The sequence below is a fragment of the Sapajus apella genome, unplaced genomic scaffold (assembly GCF_009761245.1).
Source record: "Sapajus apella isolate SASKATOON/1434 unplaced genomic scaffold, GSC_monkey_1.0 scaffold46, whole genome shotgun sequence".
In the NCBI taxonomy this organism is placed as follows: domain Eukaryota; kingdom Metazoa; phylum Chordata; class Mammalia; order Primates; family Cebidae; genus Sapajus; species Sapajus apella.
The window spans coordinates 3846623-3863743 of NW_022436986.1; the positions used below are offsets into that span (position 1 = coordinate 3846623).

General features: G+C 49.4%; 1 protein-coding gene and 1 long non-coding RNA gene across 2 annotated transcripts in view; one reads left to right on the forward strand and one right to left on the reverse strand.

Moving 5' to 3' along the window:
* Window positions 1-10307, forward strand: part of CCDC180 (coiled-coil domain containing 180) — a 70050-nt gene extending 59743 nt beyond the window's left edge. Inside the window, 7 exon segments of the mRNA XM_032240128.1 lie at window positions 242-383; window positions 3540-3700; window positions 4259-4396; window positions 4861-4972; window positions 7876-7981; window positions 8790-8925; window positions 10133-10307. Of these exon segments, the coding sequence (XP_032096019.1) occupies window positions 242-383; window positions 3540-3700; window positions 4259-4396; window positions 4861-4972; window positions 7876-7981; window positions 8790-8925; window positions 10133-10264 (927 nt within the window). The 3' untranslated portion in view covers window positions 10265-10307.
* LOC116524727 lies at window positions 4972-13925 on the reverse strand. The gene is made up of 3 exons (XR_004257461.1): window positions 13096-13925; window positions 12877-12997; window positions 4972-6131 (listed from the first exon to the last, which is right to left on the reverse strand). It is a non-coding gene; the product is annotated as an uncharacterized LOC116524727 (long non-coding RNA).
* Between the last annotated feature and the right edge of the window lie 3196 nt (window positions 13926-17121).

Genomic DNA, 17121 nt, shown 5'->3' on the forward strand with positions numbered 1-17121 from the left:
AATCTAGGTGGGCCCTCAAGAAATAACGAGGGCTGGCCATGGCCCCAGTCACTGTAGGTGGGCCCAGGGAGGTGACATGCGCAGACAGGGAAGGAGGAGTGTCTGCCCGTGTCACTTCCACAGGGGAAGCCACGAGCAAAGGCTGCGGAGTGTGGAGGCGAGGGCAGGCTGGTAGATCCCAGGAGCAAGGGCCAGAGTCCCATGGGGTCCTCACCCACACATGGTCGACCCTCTCCGGCAGGAGTTCTACCGTAAAGAAAAACGCCCGGTCACCAGGCCTGACTGCATGTATGATACCTTCGACCAGTGCGCAGAGAACATCGGCAAAAAGATCCTGGAGTACCAGAGCCAGGCAGATGAGTACCACAACTCCTGCCTCATAGGTGGGTATGTAGGTAGGCACAGGGAGTGGGGCATCGTGAGAAGCCAGTGGTGGAGCTCAGCCTTGGTCTTGTGACCTGGATCCTCTCATCTGGGGGAGGCAGAGGAGCTTCCCTGTGAAAAGCTGACCTCTTAAAATTAGGTAAAAACAACAATCAGATTTTACTGGGGAAAAGCAACAATACGAAAAAAAAATTTCACTTTTCTTAAGAAATATAGTGATTTGTACCTCTAAAAATATTTTGCTTCTTCCACAGGTATTTTTGACAGCTTTATTGAGATACTTGCATACCATAAAATTTACCTATGAAGTGTAAATGGTTTTTAGCTTATTTACAGAGTTATGCAATCACCACCGCAGTCAATTTTAGAAACCCCATCCGCCAACCCTCCCCAGCATACAGCAACCACCAATCTACTTTCTGTCTCTATAGACTTCCTTATTCTTTACTTTCATGAGAATAGAATTATATAGTATATAGTCTTTGGTGACTGTCTTATTTCATTTTGCATAAATTTTCAAGGTTTATGCATGTTGTAGATGGTATTAATACTTCATTCCTTTTTATCAATGAATAATACTCTATTGTATGAATCTGCCACACTTTGCTGTGGTCTACTGTGCTGTTTCAGAGGCCTCCTGGGTAGAAGGAGGAGAGTTTAGGGGATAGCCAGACCTGGGCCAGGACCCAGCACTGCCACTTCCCAGCTATATGAACTTGGCCAAATGATTTCATCTCTCTGATTTTTTTTTTCTTTTTTTTTGAGATGAGGTCTCACTCTGTTGCCCAGTGACATGATCTGCAATCTCAGCTCACTGCAACCTCCATCTCCTGGGTTTAAGAGACTCTCCTGCCCCAGCCTCCTGAGTAGCTGGGACCACAGGCACATGCCACCATGCCCGGCAAATTTTTGTATTTTTAGTAGAGAGAGTTTCACCATATTGGCTAGGCTGATTTCAAACTCCTAACCTCTGATGGTCTGCCCGCCTCGGCCTCTCAAAGTGTTGGGATTACAGACATGAGCCACTGCGCCCAGCCAGAGCCTCGGTTTTCTTGTCTGTGGACTGCAGATATTACTAACACCTACGACAGAAGGCCTTCTTGAGGTTTAAGTCCTTCCCTCACACAGACATGGCATGTACAGGGAATTAAGCAGCTACAGTACTCATAGCTGTATCTGTTGAATGACCGGACTTGAAACTACAGGCATCGTTTTGTTTCTCTAGCTCAGAATTTCCCCCATGTAAACTCTGTGGGATCCCATCCTACATGATTGTCCTCAAAACAAAGGTTCCATGGTCAAATGGGCTTGGAAAATGCTGCCAGACTGCATCCCTATCTGGTAAACTCACAATTCATGTTAACTGAAGACTTCTATTTCCTGCAGCTTGGCTAATGGAGGATCCACTCTCCCACTAAAACATGTAAAATGCTGCCTAAAATATTTTCATAATAAAATCTTTTAAATGCATTAGAGAGCTATTTGTAAACTGAAAAGCACACAAAAGCAAAAAATTAAGTAAAATAGAAACTCTGAGGATAAATTGAGTAGGAACCCTGGTTATTACCCTAGGGGCATTTGCTGACTCCCAGGTGAACTTGAGCCCCTATTTTCATGGCCTCCAGAGTATTGAGAACAAGAGACAAATCCACAGACCTCTAAGGCGGAAAGTCTAAAAGGAGCAAGCTACCTAAAGGTGGAATCCAACAGGGTTTCCAGAGTAAGGCAAATGAGACAGAAACCAAGCTCTTCCCTTTCTCCCTTCCAGTAATGAGAAGGAAACTGTCTTATTAAAAACCGTGGTACTGGGTGAAGAAAAAAAACTCCAAAAAGAAATCCAGAACTATATGCCAGCCCTTGTGTGGTTTCTAAATTTATGTTTAGATAATTTACACTTATCTAAACATGAATTCAGTTTTGCTTTTGTGGATCATCCAAAAGACCTCAAGCTAATACCTGAGCTTAAAATGATCTTGAGTTGGTGGTGTTCAGAAGCTTGCCTATTAGCAATATAACAAATTCTCTCTAGGAAAACCTACCTTCAGTTCACACCTCAAAGGATTCCCACAGATAAAATGCCCAGAATAACAACTCAGTGATAAACAGAGAGCAACAAAATTCCCATAAACACAAGGAAACAAATTGCCTTGAGCAAAAGGCAGCAGCAGGAGACCAGCAAAGACTTCAGATATTAAAGTATTGGACACAGAATATAAAATAATACACTTCAAGTTAAATAAAAGAGGGAGTTGGAAAAATGAATTAGAAGCAAGAGACTATGAAAATGACCAAGTAGCTATGAAAGAGAATAAAATAGAACTTCTATGCAGGAAAAATTAAGAATTGAAAATTTAAAACTATGCATGACTTTATTATCAGGTTACATGCAGCTGAAAGTAGAACTGGTGAACTGGAAGGCAAATCCAAAGAAAATAATCAGAATATAACACAGAAAGATAAAGAGATGAAAATATGGGAGAGAGATAAAGAGATATGAATGAAAGAGCAGGCCTAACATATGGCAATTTGGAGATACAGAGAAAGAGGGAGACCTAGAATCAAAGCAATAGTTGAAATAATAGATGAGAGCCAAAAATGCTGAGAGATACAATGCATTTTAAATGAGATGAGAAGTCTGAAGAATATATAGGAGCCCTCTGAATTTATTTAAGCCACTTTTTATTTTATTTTATTTTATTTTATTTTAGAGACAGGGTTTCGCTCTGTGGCCCAGGCTAGAGTGCAGTGCAATTATAGCTTACCATAACCTCAAACTCCTGGGCTCAAACAATATCCTCCCACTCAGCCTCCTGAGTAGCTGGCATGTACCACCATGCCTGGCTAATGTTTAAATTTTTTTTAGAGACAGGGTCTTGCTATATTGACAAACTGGTCTTGAACTCCTGGCCCCAAGCAATACTCCCATCTCAGCCTCCCAAAGTACTGGGCTTACAGGTATAAGCCACTGTTCCTGGCTATCATATTTTCTGTACTAGTTTGACCCCAGGACCCCTTTTGATGGACTAGCTATTACCACATTAGAGACCAAGATTTTCTCTTTGGGAAGCTGCTTTGGGCCTTTGTTGGAGAGATCGCCTCCACAACTTGATTCTACTCTGTTCCCTCCCTTGACCTCCTACCTGCAATTCTGGCAGAATTACGAATCCAGATGAGGAGATTTGAGGAGCTGCTGCCCCAAGTGTGTTGGTTAGTGATGGAAAATTTGAAGGAGCACCACTGGAACAAGTTTTGCACCTCCATGAAGGAGATCCGAGGACGGTTTGAGGAACTCCACAAGCAGCTAGAGAAAAGAAAGGTGAGTGCCCCTGGACCAGCCCTTCCACTCCAGGACCAGGGGAACTTGGGAGTTCAGAAATGGTGGCAGGTAGTGGGCAGGGCCACATCCAAGGGAAGAAGGTAAGCTGGGCTTGGGATTTTTTGATGGGGCATGAGGGACAGGAGCCACTGGCGAAATAAGAACTGAGCCAACAGCTTTGATATAGAAGGTGCTCAATAAACTTCTTGTTGGCTATAATGGGTGTGCTAGGTTCCATGGGGCTATAGTCATTGAGATAACAATAATTGTCCAAGATGGTCCTTGGAGCTGTGGAATATGGGTGCTGCTGATTTCACTGGACTAAAGCTCTGATTGTGCTGGGCAGATGCTCAGCCTTTTCTCTTCCAAACCCCCTGAGTCAGCTCCAGCCATGCCCCCCTCTTAACCCCTCTGCCACTATTCTGCCCACCCATTGCCCACACACACCCAGGTCAGAGGACGCATGAGTCTGGCCATAATCATAATTGACAGAAGACACATGCCAATGACTTTTGGTGGGTCAACATCACCGCTGAATTCTGGATTGTTTGATTAAAGGACAAAAATGCCCAGAAGCTCCATCTAAATCTTGGGCACCCCATACATTTCCAAGAAAAGGAGTCTCTACACTTAAATGAAGAGAAAAGGCAGGAAGAGCTGGACAGCATGATTAGGATGAACAGGGAGAAGCTGCAGGTCAGTGATACCATTGATTCCCCTGTCCAGGAACGCTCCAAAAATGGCCCAATGGACAGCCACTGATGGTGCTGGGAGCAGCCCTTTGTTGGCATCTTTGCCAAAGAAGGCATGAGAGTAGGTGGGTTTTGTAGGTAAAAATGGCCATTATTGGCTGTTGTAATTTGTATCCTTTTTGACTTCTAAATTAATTAATTACAAAATTACTGATGATAAGTTTTGTTTCATGATCCATGCCTAGTTTTATTTCCTCTTTTGTGAATTGTCTGTGTGTGTCCCTTGGCCATTTCTGAATCATTTCTTATCTTTAAACCAGACCACATCTCGGGAGAGGCCTCCTGGCTGAGGGCCAGATGCTGGTTACTTGGATACGGTGGATATAAGATCTCCCTGCAGAGTCCACCCAATCCCTCTTCAGCTGGCCTCCTATCCCAGCAGCACTGTGCTCACCGTGTTTTTTCCAGGAATGTACCAGAAAGAATGGCCAGATTTTCATAACCAACTTGGCCGCCTTCACTGAGAAGCTCCTGCTGCAGCTGGATGAGGTGGTCACCATTGACGATGTCCAAGTTGCAAGTAAGAGAAACTGTCAGCCTTGTGCCCTGGCCCCGGGGTGCTGGTGAGGGCTAGGTCACACAGGGCTCTGCTTTCCCCTGCTCCATCAGAGTGAAAACAGGTTATCCATTGAGGGAACTGATTAATTTTTGTTTTCATTAAAAATAATTTTTTTATTAAAAAGCAAATGCCAGATGGCTAGACATTTATATATAAAAAATGAAACCCTATTAAGTAAACATTTCCATACTTTTGGGGTTAGGGACACCTTTTCTAGGTCTGACAGGAGAGCTAGGAGCCGTAGAGGGAATGGCTGGCCCTTCTCTGTAGCCAAAACAAAAATGGAAAATTGTCAAAAGATGGAAAGACAAACCCCAAACTGGAAATGTATTCCTCACAACCTATAGATCAGAGAAAGGGTTAATATCCCTGTGGTACAAAGAACTCTCACAGGTCAGATTTTTAACGACTTGAAGGACAAACACATGTGCTTCAAAAGAGAAGTAGTTCCTATGGCTAGTCACTATAAAACAAGCTCAATTTCATTGATGATGAAAAATGAAAATGTAAGCATGATTCACATATGGTTTCTCACCAATAGCCTGGCAAAGTTTTGACATTTGGTAGCATTGTAAAAGAATGTCAAGAAACAGATACTCCATAGAGACTCTTGGTAGGAGTGTACATGGATACCACTGTAGTGGAGAACAATTTGTCAGTCCCTTTCAAAAATCTGAGTGTGTAGACATTTGGCCTAGCAGTTCTAATTCTAGGAATTCATCTGAGAGAAATATTGGACACTTTTTCAAAGGTGTATGCTAAAAAATATTCATCACATCACTGTTTGAAATAGCAAAGAATTGAAAACAACACTAACACTGATATACAGAAAATTCGATGGGCAAGGCATGATGGCTCACACCTGCAATCTCAGCACTTGGTAGGCTGAGGTGGGTGGATCTCTTGAGCCCAGGAATTTGAGACCAGCCTGGGCAACATGGCAAAATCCCATCTCTACTAAAAATTTAAAAATTAGCTCGGTGAGGTGGTCTGCACATGTAGTTCCAGATCCAGCTCCTGGAGATGGCAGTGGGGTTGGGAGGGTGCTGAGGTGGGAGGATTGCTTAAGTCTGGGAAACCGAGGCTGCTGTGAGCCTTGATCACACCACTGCACTCTAGCCTGGTGAGAGAGCAAGACCCCAACTCAGGGGAAAAAAAAAAAAAAAAGAAAAGAAAAAGAAAAAAAAGAAAACAGAAAATTGGATGATGTGTAAATGAGGTGCCAGATATGCAGTGGTAAATACCAAGCAGCTGTTAAAGTAGGTCTGCATGTGCTGACATGGAAAGACAGGAAGGAGGACTATTGTGTAAAAAAACAAATTGACAAACAGGACGTGCCTATGATCCCATCTTTTAAAATACATGTGTGATATCAACATGCATACTCACATCTGTTTACGTGAATCTGTGTGAGAGACAGAGACAAAGAGACAGGTACCAAGCTGCTGATCACCTCTGCTGGGTGGGATGGAGAGAAATCTCTTTAAAACCTTTTTTTCATCATGAAGTGATATTTACATTTTTAATAACATACATATTTTATAACTATAAAATTAAAATCATACATTAAATATCCATTTATCACTGATCTATACAGTAATTAAAATGCATCCTTTTTATTTTTAAAGGTTTTTATTACAAAAACAATAAATGTTTATTCCAGTAAAACAAGGAATTCAATCTGAAACCAAGCAGCAAGTGAAGAACACATCCTTCCGCCCTGAATGCAGCGCTCTTTGCACTTGCTGTTCATCCTTCCAGACCTTTCCCTTTGGGCACAGGCCTGTGTGTCAGGGTGCCTGGGGAAGGTTGTAGGGCCTGGACGCTTTTGTGACCTGATTTCCCTGCAGGTGCCTGGATGCTTTTGTGACCTGATTTCCCTGCAGGTGAACCTTGGCCGGGCTGGCCAGTCAACACTCCTCTTCTTCAGCATTTTCAGTTGCTGCACACCATAATTTAATAAGCATTGTAACTTACTAATTCATCCCTTTGGATCATTTCTGGTTTCCTACTCCTGTCATTGTGCTGGAGACTCTGCATCCATGCATCTCTAGGGCAACAGACTCCTAGACGTGCAATGTCTGGGTCAAAGTGTATACACATTGTTGAAGTGCTGGCCACTTTTCTATATCAGAGGCCTCTGTCAAGGGTGAGCCTCACTTGGGAAAGCGGGGCCTTGCAGAGATGCTGGGGTTGAGACCCTAGGAAGAACAGGGAGGTGAACTGGCAGTAGAGCAGATCACAGTCCCTTGCAAGGAACCCCTGAGCCAGGAGGACTCCCTGCACCAGGCTCTAGGAGGCCTCTGCCTGCTCTGTAACTTGACTTCTGAGCCAGGCCACTGGGCCCTGCCATTCATGGCAGAAGAGCGTACAGGTTGCCTGCTGGCTCTCTGCACACAGAGCCCCCCCACCCCCTCACCCCCTGATTTAGAAGGAACATCAGAGCATCAAAGATTGGATTATTGAGCTAGATAGTCAAGGGACAACCTTGAACATGTTTGTTCCAGGGGAGATTCTTAGTTCAGAACCCATAGGAGCTAGTCTAAGCCAGAGAAGGATATGAAGCATATCCCGGGACTCATGGAAACTGCTGGAAGCTCAGAGCATCAGGCTCAGATTTGGAGCTAGGAACAGCACCCACACCACTCCTCAGATTCCTTCAGCCATGACCTCCTGCCCCTGCCACCACCCTGAGCTGCATGGCCGCTGCATTCATATTCTCCATGGAGAGGGCTCTGCCTGCCATAACTCCAAGTGGGGAGGAGGGGCACCGTCCTCCCTCCTCTAAATGTAATGCTAGGGGAATTCCCTTGATCTCAGGCTGTCAGTGAGGCTGCAGTCAGTAGCCTTTCTCTTGCTTCTAGGAATGGAGCCCCCCAAACAGAAAATATCCATACTCATACGAAGGAAACTCGCTGGGCTCTCCCTGAAGGATGAGAGTGAGCAACCCCTGATTGAACGTGGAAGCAGGTAAGAGCCAAAAGCAGCAAGGACTACTGTAAACGGCTGTATCTGCTGGGGGTTGTACAGTGTAATGGTTAGGGGCTTGGGCTCTGAAGTGAGACAGACCTGGGAAAGGCATTGTATTTGTTCTGAGCCTTAGTTTCCTCAGCTATGAAATGGGCATGGCAGTCTACCTTGATATTATCCAGAGAAAGTTAAATGAGGTAGTACACAGAGTGCCGCAGCACATACAAACAGCTCAACAGCTATGAGTTCACATGAGAAGGACCCGCCAAAGGGTACCGTGATGGAAGGGAGGCCTGGCTCAGGGGGAGACACATTCTTGGGTCATTGCTGCCATCGTGAGCCACTCCAGCTGTCTGTCATGTGCAAAGAGAGTTGGCAGTGTGCCTGTTCCCTCTGCCCCAGGAGTGTGACTCTGCAAGAAGAAGCAGAGCAACGATTTGCCCAGCTGTGTTCTCGGAAGTGGTCTTTAGAGCATAGTAGGAAAAGCAGACCAGGCACTGGTGACCACCGCCTGGCTGGCAGATCAATGAGTAAACTGAGGCCCAGACAGGGGAAGCAACTTGAGCTGTGGCACTTCCCTGTCCCCACCAGAACCCAAGACTGTACACAGCAATTAGACTAGTGTGGGCTAATATGAAACAGAGCTTGAAGAAGTGCAGCATTAATGCTCTGTATGTTTCTTTTCATTAAGATATTTAAAGCATGACAGTTTTTTCAAAGAAATGCTAAGCTTTTCCAACAGGGTTGGTAGGTAGATTGTGAATGGTGAAGACAAGCCTGTGAGATTTTCATACACATTTGTTTGTAGGAAGTGGCCGGGAATCAAACCCACCGAAGTCACCATCCAAAACAAGATTCTTCTCCGGCCAACATCATCGATATCCACCGCCAAAACCACCCTGGGCCACCTGGCGGCCGTGGAAGCCCGAGATGCTGTGTATCTGGTGAGACGGGGTGGAGTGAGCGTGTCCCAGGGAGCACAGCTCAGGCCGGCTGCCTTGAGAAGGGGGAGTTTCCCATCACCCAGCACCCCAACATTTGGCTGGTATAGCAAGCAACATGTCAGTGCACCCCAGAGCTGCAGGTCTCAACACTTAGGACAGCCGCTGTGCACAGGCATGGGGACGCAGCTGTGGGCCATCTCCCGTCCTGGTGCTAGTATGGGTCTGAGGTGTGATCCCAATGCTGCGGAAGCCCAGCTGAGAGACACCCCACCCAGACTGGGGGTGAAGAAAGGCTTTCCAAAGGCACGGTAGGGTCAGAGCTAGGGAACGTTATCACCAGGCACAGAAGTGATGGTAGCAGTGGACTCAGGTAGGGACACAGCAGCAGGAGCAGTCACAGCTCCTGGGAACTTACTGGGAAGTACTTACTGGGAGCTTCTGCTCTTGACATGAGGCATCTCACTGAATCCTCCTAACAACTCCACAAAGGAAGTAATATTATTTTCCTCCCTTCACTCATGAGGACACTGAGGCTTAAAGAAACTTGTCCCCTCTATGCCACTACAGAGTAGCAGAGCCAGAATTTGATCCCAGTGCCTGTCAGACCCACTGGGGACAGCCTGATGAGGAGGCTACACCCAGATGCCACCTGAGGGATCTCTTGGTTCTGAAGACCTGTGGACCTTTGGTCCTGATGCCCAGAGAGAAACCTTGTCCTGCCCAGAGACCAGCTGGCCCCCCTATTGGGAGAGCCTGAAATACCCAGGGTCAGCCTTCCCTAGCTTCCCCTCCAAGCCCAGTGTAGAGGGAGCAGCTCTGCCTGCTGAGTTCAGTGAGGGTGGGAGGCCTGGAAGACCCAGCCTACCAAAAAACCAGGACCCCTGAGCTCCTGGGAGGCCACAGTGTGGGACAGAGCTTAGTAAGGAGTGCTGAGCCTAGAGTCAGATAGACACAGGTCCTAGTCCCTGCTCAGCCTCCTTCTAGCTGGATGACCCCAGGCCAGGCTCTGAGCCTCAGTTTCCCTGCCTTGTAAAATGGGGGAAACAACTAGGCCTGCCTGGTTTCTACGTGAGAAATGACTTGTGGAACTCTTGCCAGTGCCTGGAATGGGTTAACAGCCACCTGCCAGCAAGTTACAGCATTGCCCTAGGGGAGAGGGTCCAGAAGCCTCTCCTCATGTGGATCCCTACTGCTACCTTCCTTCCAGAAATATTTAGCATCATTTGAGGAGGAGCTGAATAGGATCCACAATGACTGCATATCTCAGATGAAAGAGGCTCAGCGCTGGAAGGACAGCTGGAAGCAGTCCATGCACACCATCGAGGCCCTGTATGTGTGACTCCTCCACCCCACCACGAATAAATGCTTTCTTCTGCAGACTCCCTCCCTGTCCATCTACCTGCCTACCTACTTTTGGTCCATCCCTCCCTCCCTTCATCCATCTCCCCTGCTCTGTGCTGGGCATTGTAGCTTTACCAGTGAACAGGACACGGAACAGTCCCTGCCCACGTGGAGCCCACTTCCCATGAGAAAGGTAAGCATGAAGGGGAAGGTCCACGTGGTTAGCAGAGAGGGTGAGTAGCAGGAATTATCGGTCACTTAAAATAGACACCAGAACTTCAAAGGACATCACCTCCAAACAGCAGGCTTGGCACTTCATCTTGAAAAATGAAATAATTAAAAGTCATGGGAAAAGGATATTTTAATTTAACAAGTATGGGTTATAATTGCAACTCTGCACTGGTTCCTAGACCCAAAAAAGAATCCATCCAATGTTGATTGGTATTTGTGCCACAGTTTGAGCAAATTGCAGTATTTTGACAAAAAAAAATCTTCCTGGCCCCTTTAATCCTGTGACACTCAGATCATTCTCTTGGAGTCCTCCAGCCTGCTGGCATCTTGCTTGTCAACTTTCTCTTCTTCAATTAAGTGGCCTGAGCGTACAGGTTTCATTTGTCAGTAGCTGTGTATGTCATCTAGACAGGCTTCCTCAGCCACAGACTTAGGAGGCCCCAGCCCATAAATCTCCAGCCCCTCACAGCTGTGTGACCCTCTGAGCTTAGTTCCCTCACCTGGGGACACTCACCCTACCCTCCTGGTCTGCTCCACCCAGTGAGGCCCTGCTTGGTTAGCTTGGTGGCCTTGGTGCACTGAAACCAGGAGAGTGAGGAGCCCCCTTCCATCAAAGCAAAAGCAATCTCCTGTTCTTTTCTGCACTCCCACCGCTCCCCCCATGTGCTACCTTTCATTGCTTATTATTCCAAAAGGAATATATGTACATTGTAGAAAGAAGAATTTATGAAACCAACAAAAGGATAACTTTAAACTCCTGAGCTGGGCGCGGTGGCTTATGCCTGTAATCCTAGCACTTTGGGAGGCCAAGGTGAGCAGATCATCTGAGCTCAGGGGTTCAAGACCAACTGGAGCAACATGGTGAAACCCCCTCTCTTCTAAAAATACAAAAATGAGCCAGGCATGGTGGCACACACCTGTCATCCCAGCTATTGGGGAGGCTGAGGCATGAAAATCACTTGAACCCAGGAGATGGAGGTTGCAGTGAACCAAGATCATGCTACTTCTCTCCGGCCTAGGCAACAGAATGAGACTCTATCTCAAATAAACAAATAAATCAATAATAAAATCCTGGAATCTAGAGACAGCCACTGTCCCTAGCATCTTTCCACATATGTGAGTTATTTTTACAAAATGGAATCATAACGTGCATTAGGTTGCATAAACTGCTTGGTAAATTTTAACTGGATAAACCCTATGCCATATCCTTAAGTATTCATTTACACCATCGGTTTTCACACTTTTCTGACTCTGACCCACTGTATAGAATAAACATGTTCTAAATGCAGGGTCCCCGCACACATATACACAACTTGGGACCAACAGGTCACAGGACAGCACTTCACCTTACTAGGAATGCTGCTTTCTAGTATTTTCTCCCTGCTTTTTAAATCCTAGCCCAGTCCATTTAACTCAGTTCATGAAGGGGTCTTGACTGCAGTGTGGGACACTGTCATTTAAACAGCTGCAGAGGGGCCTTAGCAGCCTGAGGGCACCTCGGCCCAGAAGCTAAGCAGAGTTGGACTTGACCAAACAGCTGCAGAGTGCTCCCACTGCCCGGGGAACCAGCTCTCCTCTGTCAGACAAGGGCAACTAATGTCCCAGTCATGCGAGTGATCAGTTAGCATCAGCCCATTTCACAGAGGAGGAAAGCAAGTCCCTGAGTGGTGAGGTGACCTGCCCCAGTCACAGGGCTATTCAGTGATGGAGCTGGGATCCCAGTGCCAGCTGTTTGACACTCTGAGCCCACAATTAGCCCAAAGCCACACTGAGTCCTGGGACAGTCTGCCCAGTGCATCAGATCACTCACTGGTACCTGAGCTTGACTGTGGCCTTTTCTTCTTGGCTCTGAGGCCATTGCTGGTTGACCCAGGCGGTGGTTCTGACTGGCAGGACTGGTTGTAGCCACAGGGCAGAGTGGCAGCTCTGGGAGTACCTGGAGCCACACCTCAGTTCTCCCTCTCAGTGCCTGCCCAGCACCTGGAGTCTGGACGGCCCAGCTGTCACCACATACTAGGGGAGGATTCTGACCAGGAGTCACAGCTGCAGGCTTCCTGCTGCTGGCCACCAGGCAGAGTCCACCCCTGCTCTCACCCAAGTCCTGCCCCAGCCTGATCTCTCATCCTCACTGAACTGCTCCTTGGCCTGGAACCAGGTTCCAAAGTCCTCAGCTGGAAATTATCGCAGCCACCTGGGGCAGCTGCAGCTCCCTAATTACTGTGCATTCCTGGTGGCAGAGGGAAGAACAGCAGGGTGACAGGGCCCGGTGGGGCATGCTGGTGGAGCCCTGGTGTGGGTAGGGTGTGGGGCCAAGGGCCAGTCTATAGCTCTTTCTTTAAAAGGGCTCCCACCTCCCCTCCAATCCCATCCAGTCCCTACCTGTTCTCAGAGATGGGTTCAAACAGTCCCGCCTCCAGGAAGTTGTCCTTGATTCCAGCGCTTCCCCTCACCCTCCAGTGGGATGGTTCCTCCTCTGCTCTGTATCACCCTTCCTGTGAGTCTAAGATGCAGAGGATGGGTCCAGGAAGTGTCTGGTAAGTGGAGCGTCTCCGACTTTCACACCCCCAGCCTCCCGCAGTGAATGCCACAGCTGCTTACCTAACTCTTTTCCTGGAAGTTGATCAGATTCTCCTGGAAGGCAGATAGCCAAAACCCCTCAAAAAGGTCCCTCGCCCCTGACCGCGTCCGGACCACAGGCCTCTCACGTTGTAGTACCACCGGGTTCCACCAGGGGGCAGGGCGTGCACACAAAACGGGACTTGGACTTGGGTCAGACTAAGCTCCAGAAGAAACGGTCACCGGAGCGGAGGCTCACGGACCTTCTGGCCCAGCCCTCTCAGATGACAGACAGGGAAACTGAGGCCTTGAGCTGGAAGGGATTGTTCACCTACTCCCGTGCTCCCTGACGTCACTCTCTTGCCACCGTGGACAGCGCCTGCGGAGCGTCTGACTCCTGAGCAGCCACAATCTCCAGCAGCTGGGCAGCGAGGCAGCTGGGCCGCTTCACCTCCTGGGGAACGGGGGCAGGTGGCTCCGTGGAGCCTCCGTTCCTTCATCAGTATAGTGGGCGCGACGCCCGGCTCACGGGGCAGTATGAGGACCGCTCGAGAGGAGGTGTGCCGAGAGCTCGGGGCTCGGTCAGGATCTCTCTCCTCCCAAGCTCAGGACCCTGGGCCCGTCCTGCCCCTCCCCAGGCTCACTTACATCCGGATAATTCATCGAGTGCCAAGCATCATCAGGTCAGGTGGAACGGGTCAGGGAGGGGACGGGCCCTGTGCCCATGGGGTGGGGGTGTTGATGAGCACTGGCTCTCGGGTATCCCCCTTAGGTTGATCAGATCAAACTATCTCAGCCACCTGGGGCAGCCGTAGTTCCCTAATTACCTAAGCAAAGTTCTCACACTCAGCTCCCCGACCCACCCAGGCCTCCTACTTGGAGCCGCCAAGATTTGCCTTCCCCACAGCCCCTCCCTACACCACCCCTCTGCTTAGCAAACTTGCCACAGTCAGCTTTGGCAATCACAAAGGAGGGGCCAGCCTTGCTCCTCCCTGCTCCTCCCCCACTCCCTGCACCAGCCCAGTGCTCCCTGGCCCTTGCTCTGGCCACTTCTGTTGGAGGCGTTTCAGTCAGTGCTGGAGGAGTAATGCTCCCTCTCTTGATGACGCCTGCAACCAGGAGGGAGGGAGGAGCCCTGTCCTTTGATTCCCTGGAGTCTCTCCCACCCCACCTGCATGTGGCTGCTGCCTCTCTGGGCTCTCTGGGGCTCCATCTCCAGGGTGGCCACCGTAAAGGTCCCCTCCTGCCAGGGTCAAGGGCAAGGTCAGTGAGGACATCCTCCTCACCCCTTTATTCTCCCAGCCCCCTGACCCTGGGGCCCTGGACATGCTCTAGTGTCTGCATCAGGTGGCGATGATGCAGTTTTCCCCACATTTGAACTGGGTGATGGAGGTGCAGACAGTGGGTGACAGGGCTCCTTGGCCTTCTAGTTCTGTTGTACCAGAGGGAGCCCTGGCAGTGATGGGGCAGCCCTTTCTTGAACAGCTTCTGGAGACAGGGGTACCATCACCAGGCATGACCCATCTCAATTCAGAGTCCCAGTCCCCCACAGCCCAGGCAGGGGCCACTGGTCTGAGCTGAAGCTCAGGACGCTGAGGATGTGAATTGAGCCTTGTGGGAGTCCCTGAGCTTTGGTGTCTGTTCACTGAGGGCACCAGCACGTGATGACCCAGGAACCAGTACTGGCAGGTGAGGGAGACTGGATTTTCACTTGGCCCTTCCTCACTAACTCCAAGCACCAGAAGGTGGCTCATGCCTGTCCCTCCCCAGATGACATCTGCCTCCTTCTTGATCAGCCATCTAGTCTGTCTCCCTGTTCGGGTACACATCTTTTTCCCCTTGCACCCACAGGGGCGGCTTTGTTTGGGTGTCTGTCTTAGAATCCACATTAGGTGCCTAATAAGTGCTGAGGTGGGTGAGGTTTCCTGAGCACATGGGTGGGCAACCCATGCGCCTGGCTGCTCCTCAGTGAGCGCCCTCCACCCACAAAGGGGCCTGGCCCTGCCTTGCCTTCCCTCTGTCCTCCCATTCTGCACAGCCACTGTGTGAGGCAGGTGCTGTTATGTCCCATCTCTGCCCTCCACATGTACACAGTGAAGGCCTAGAGGTTAAGAATCTCGTCTAGGCCACACGGTTGGTAATAGGTGGAGCTGGGATTGGCCCATATCATCTGACTGAGGTTCAGGGAAAAGTCCCAGAGAGAAGGCCGCCCCCACCCTGCCCCAAGAGAGCCCAGCACTCATCGCATCCATCAGAGTCAATTGCTCTGCCACCAGCATGGAGGGAACCCACCAAGAGGTTGGGCACTTCCTCACCAGGCCAGTTCTGTGTGGTCCCAGGCTAGGGGCAGGAGGGCTCTGGGACTGACTAACTTGGGCTGTCACTGCGGCAGGCTCCTTCCATGGAGCGCCCTCAAGGTACTCTTCTGGCCAGATGCCCAAGATGGAAGAGAAGGTGTTTGGGGGTAGTGGGGGGTGGGGGCAGCAGAGTCAGAGCCTGGCCTTTCCATCCACATTGCTCTCCCAGGGCACCCTTGTTTGGATGCGGGCCCCTGTGCCTGTCCTGCCTGGCCAGAGATGGCTCCACCCACTGTGGCTGTCCTGGCAGAGACAGACCTGGTCTTCAGGCAGGGCAGGCACAGAATCTGCATGGGCCGGTGACTCTTGCTCTGACAGACTACCCGATTGGGATGCTCAGGAATGAGGTCTGAGGTAGAAGTGTATGTGGGTTGCTCACTATAGCTCCTCTTCTGGGTCCCCTGGAGGTTGGGTCTGGAAGGGTGGATGTGGAAGGAGGCGGGCAGGGCTGGGATGGGATTGTGGTGGGGATGGCTCTGAGCCCCAGCCTCCCCTCTGCTTCCCAGGGGACTTGGATCCCATCCGTAACTCTCACTGACTGATTTCCTCCTGCAGAGGAAGCCCCCAGACCTCAGCCCTCTCAAGAGAACCCTAAGACATATGAGACTCAGGATTCTGCCAGCATTTCCAGCCACAGGCTTCCATATGCCCCCAACTGTTCTGGGGAAGCAGGAGCCCCTCCTTCTGGAGCTGAAGTCCACTGACAATTTTAGTTGATCCTGAGGTCCACCATCCCTGTGAGAACATGGCAGAATGCATGTGTATCCAGAGGAGGTGAGAAGGACATCACGGTGTCAACATACTGTGGACATGGCCTGCTGAAAAGTATCTGGACACAGTAGGTGCTTGATGTATATTTGTTGAAAGAATGAACCACAACCGGAATCTTCCCAGATATCTAAATTAGCATAGGCCCCTCCACCAGCCCCCAGGGATCCCTGTTTTGGATATCCCAAGTACAGAGACGAGCTATGTGGAAGCTCAAACCCTCTTCACAAATAGGAAAACAGATATGCTTTCCATATGCTTTCCCAAACGTAGGAACACCACGAGTGAGGCAGACAGCTACTTCATGTTCAAAAAATAAATAACCACAGTTCATCTGGCAGCCCCTCCTGCACAGCCAGGCACCAGGTCCACACCTGCCATGGCTCATCCATTTAGTCCCTACAAGAACCCTGTGAGTTTCATCCTCTTACCACCTTTCTTCTCAGAGGAGCAAACAGGCTTAGAGAGGTGCAACAATATTTCCAAGACACACAGCTAGCTGGTGGCAGAGTCCCTACCGTGCCATGGAAGGGACGGGCTCCCACCTATTGAACACCTGGTCCAGGAACTGTGGGATGGAGGCAAACACTCAGTGGGTACACAGGAAGATGGTGCTGGGGGAGGTGTCTACCCTGGAAGCCTGGTCCAGGGATGCCACCATATGCTCCTGAATGCCTACTTGGAGGGTTCGCATTGTGCAGATCTCGCCCAGGTACAGGGTTAATTCACTTTCATACTGAGTGGGACAAGGAGGGACACAGTCAGAGGCAGCAGCAAAAACCAGGAGAATCGTGGGCTAGAGCTCGGACCAGGAAGCCCCAACTCCTCGGGGATTTGTACATGAAGAGGGATATGAATGCCCACAGCAAGAGAGGTTAGCACTCCCCTATTAAGAGCCTGTTTGCTCTAGTGAGTCCTCAAAAAGCATCCCCATTGTTGAGAT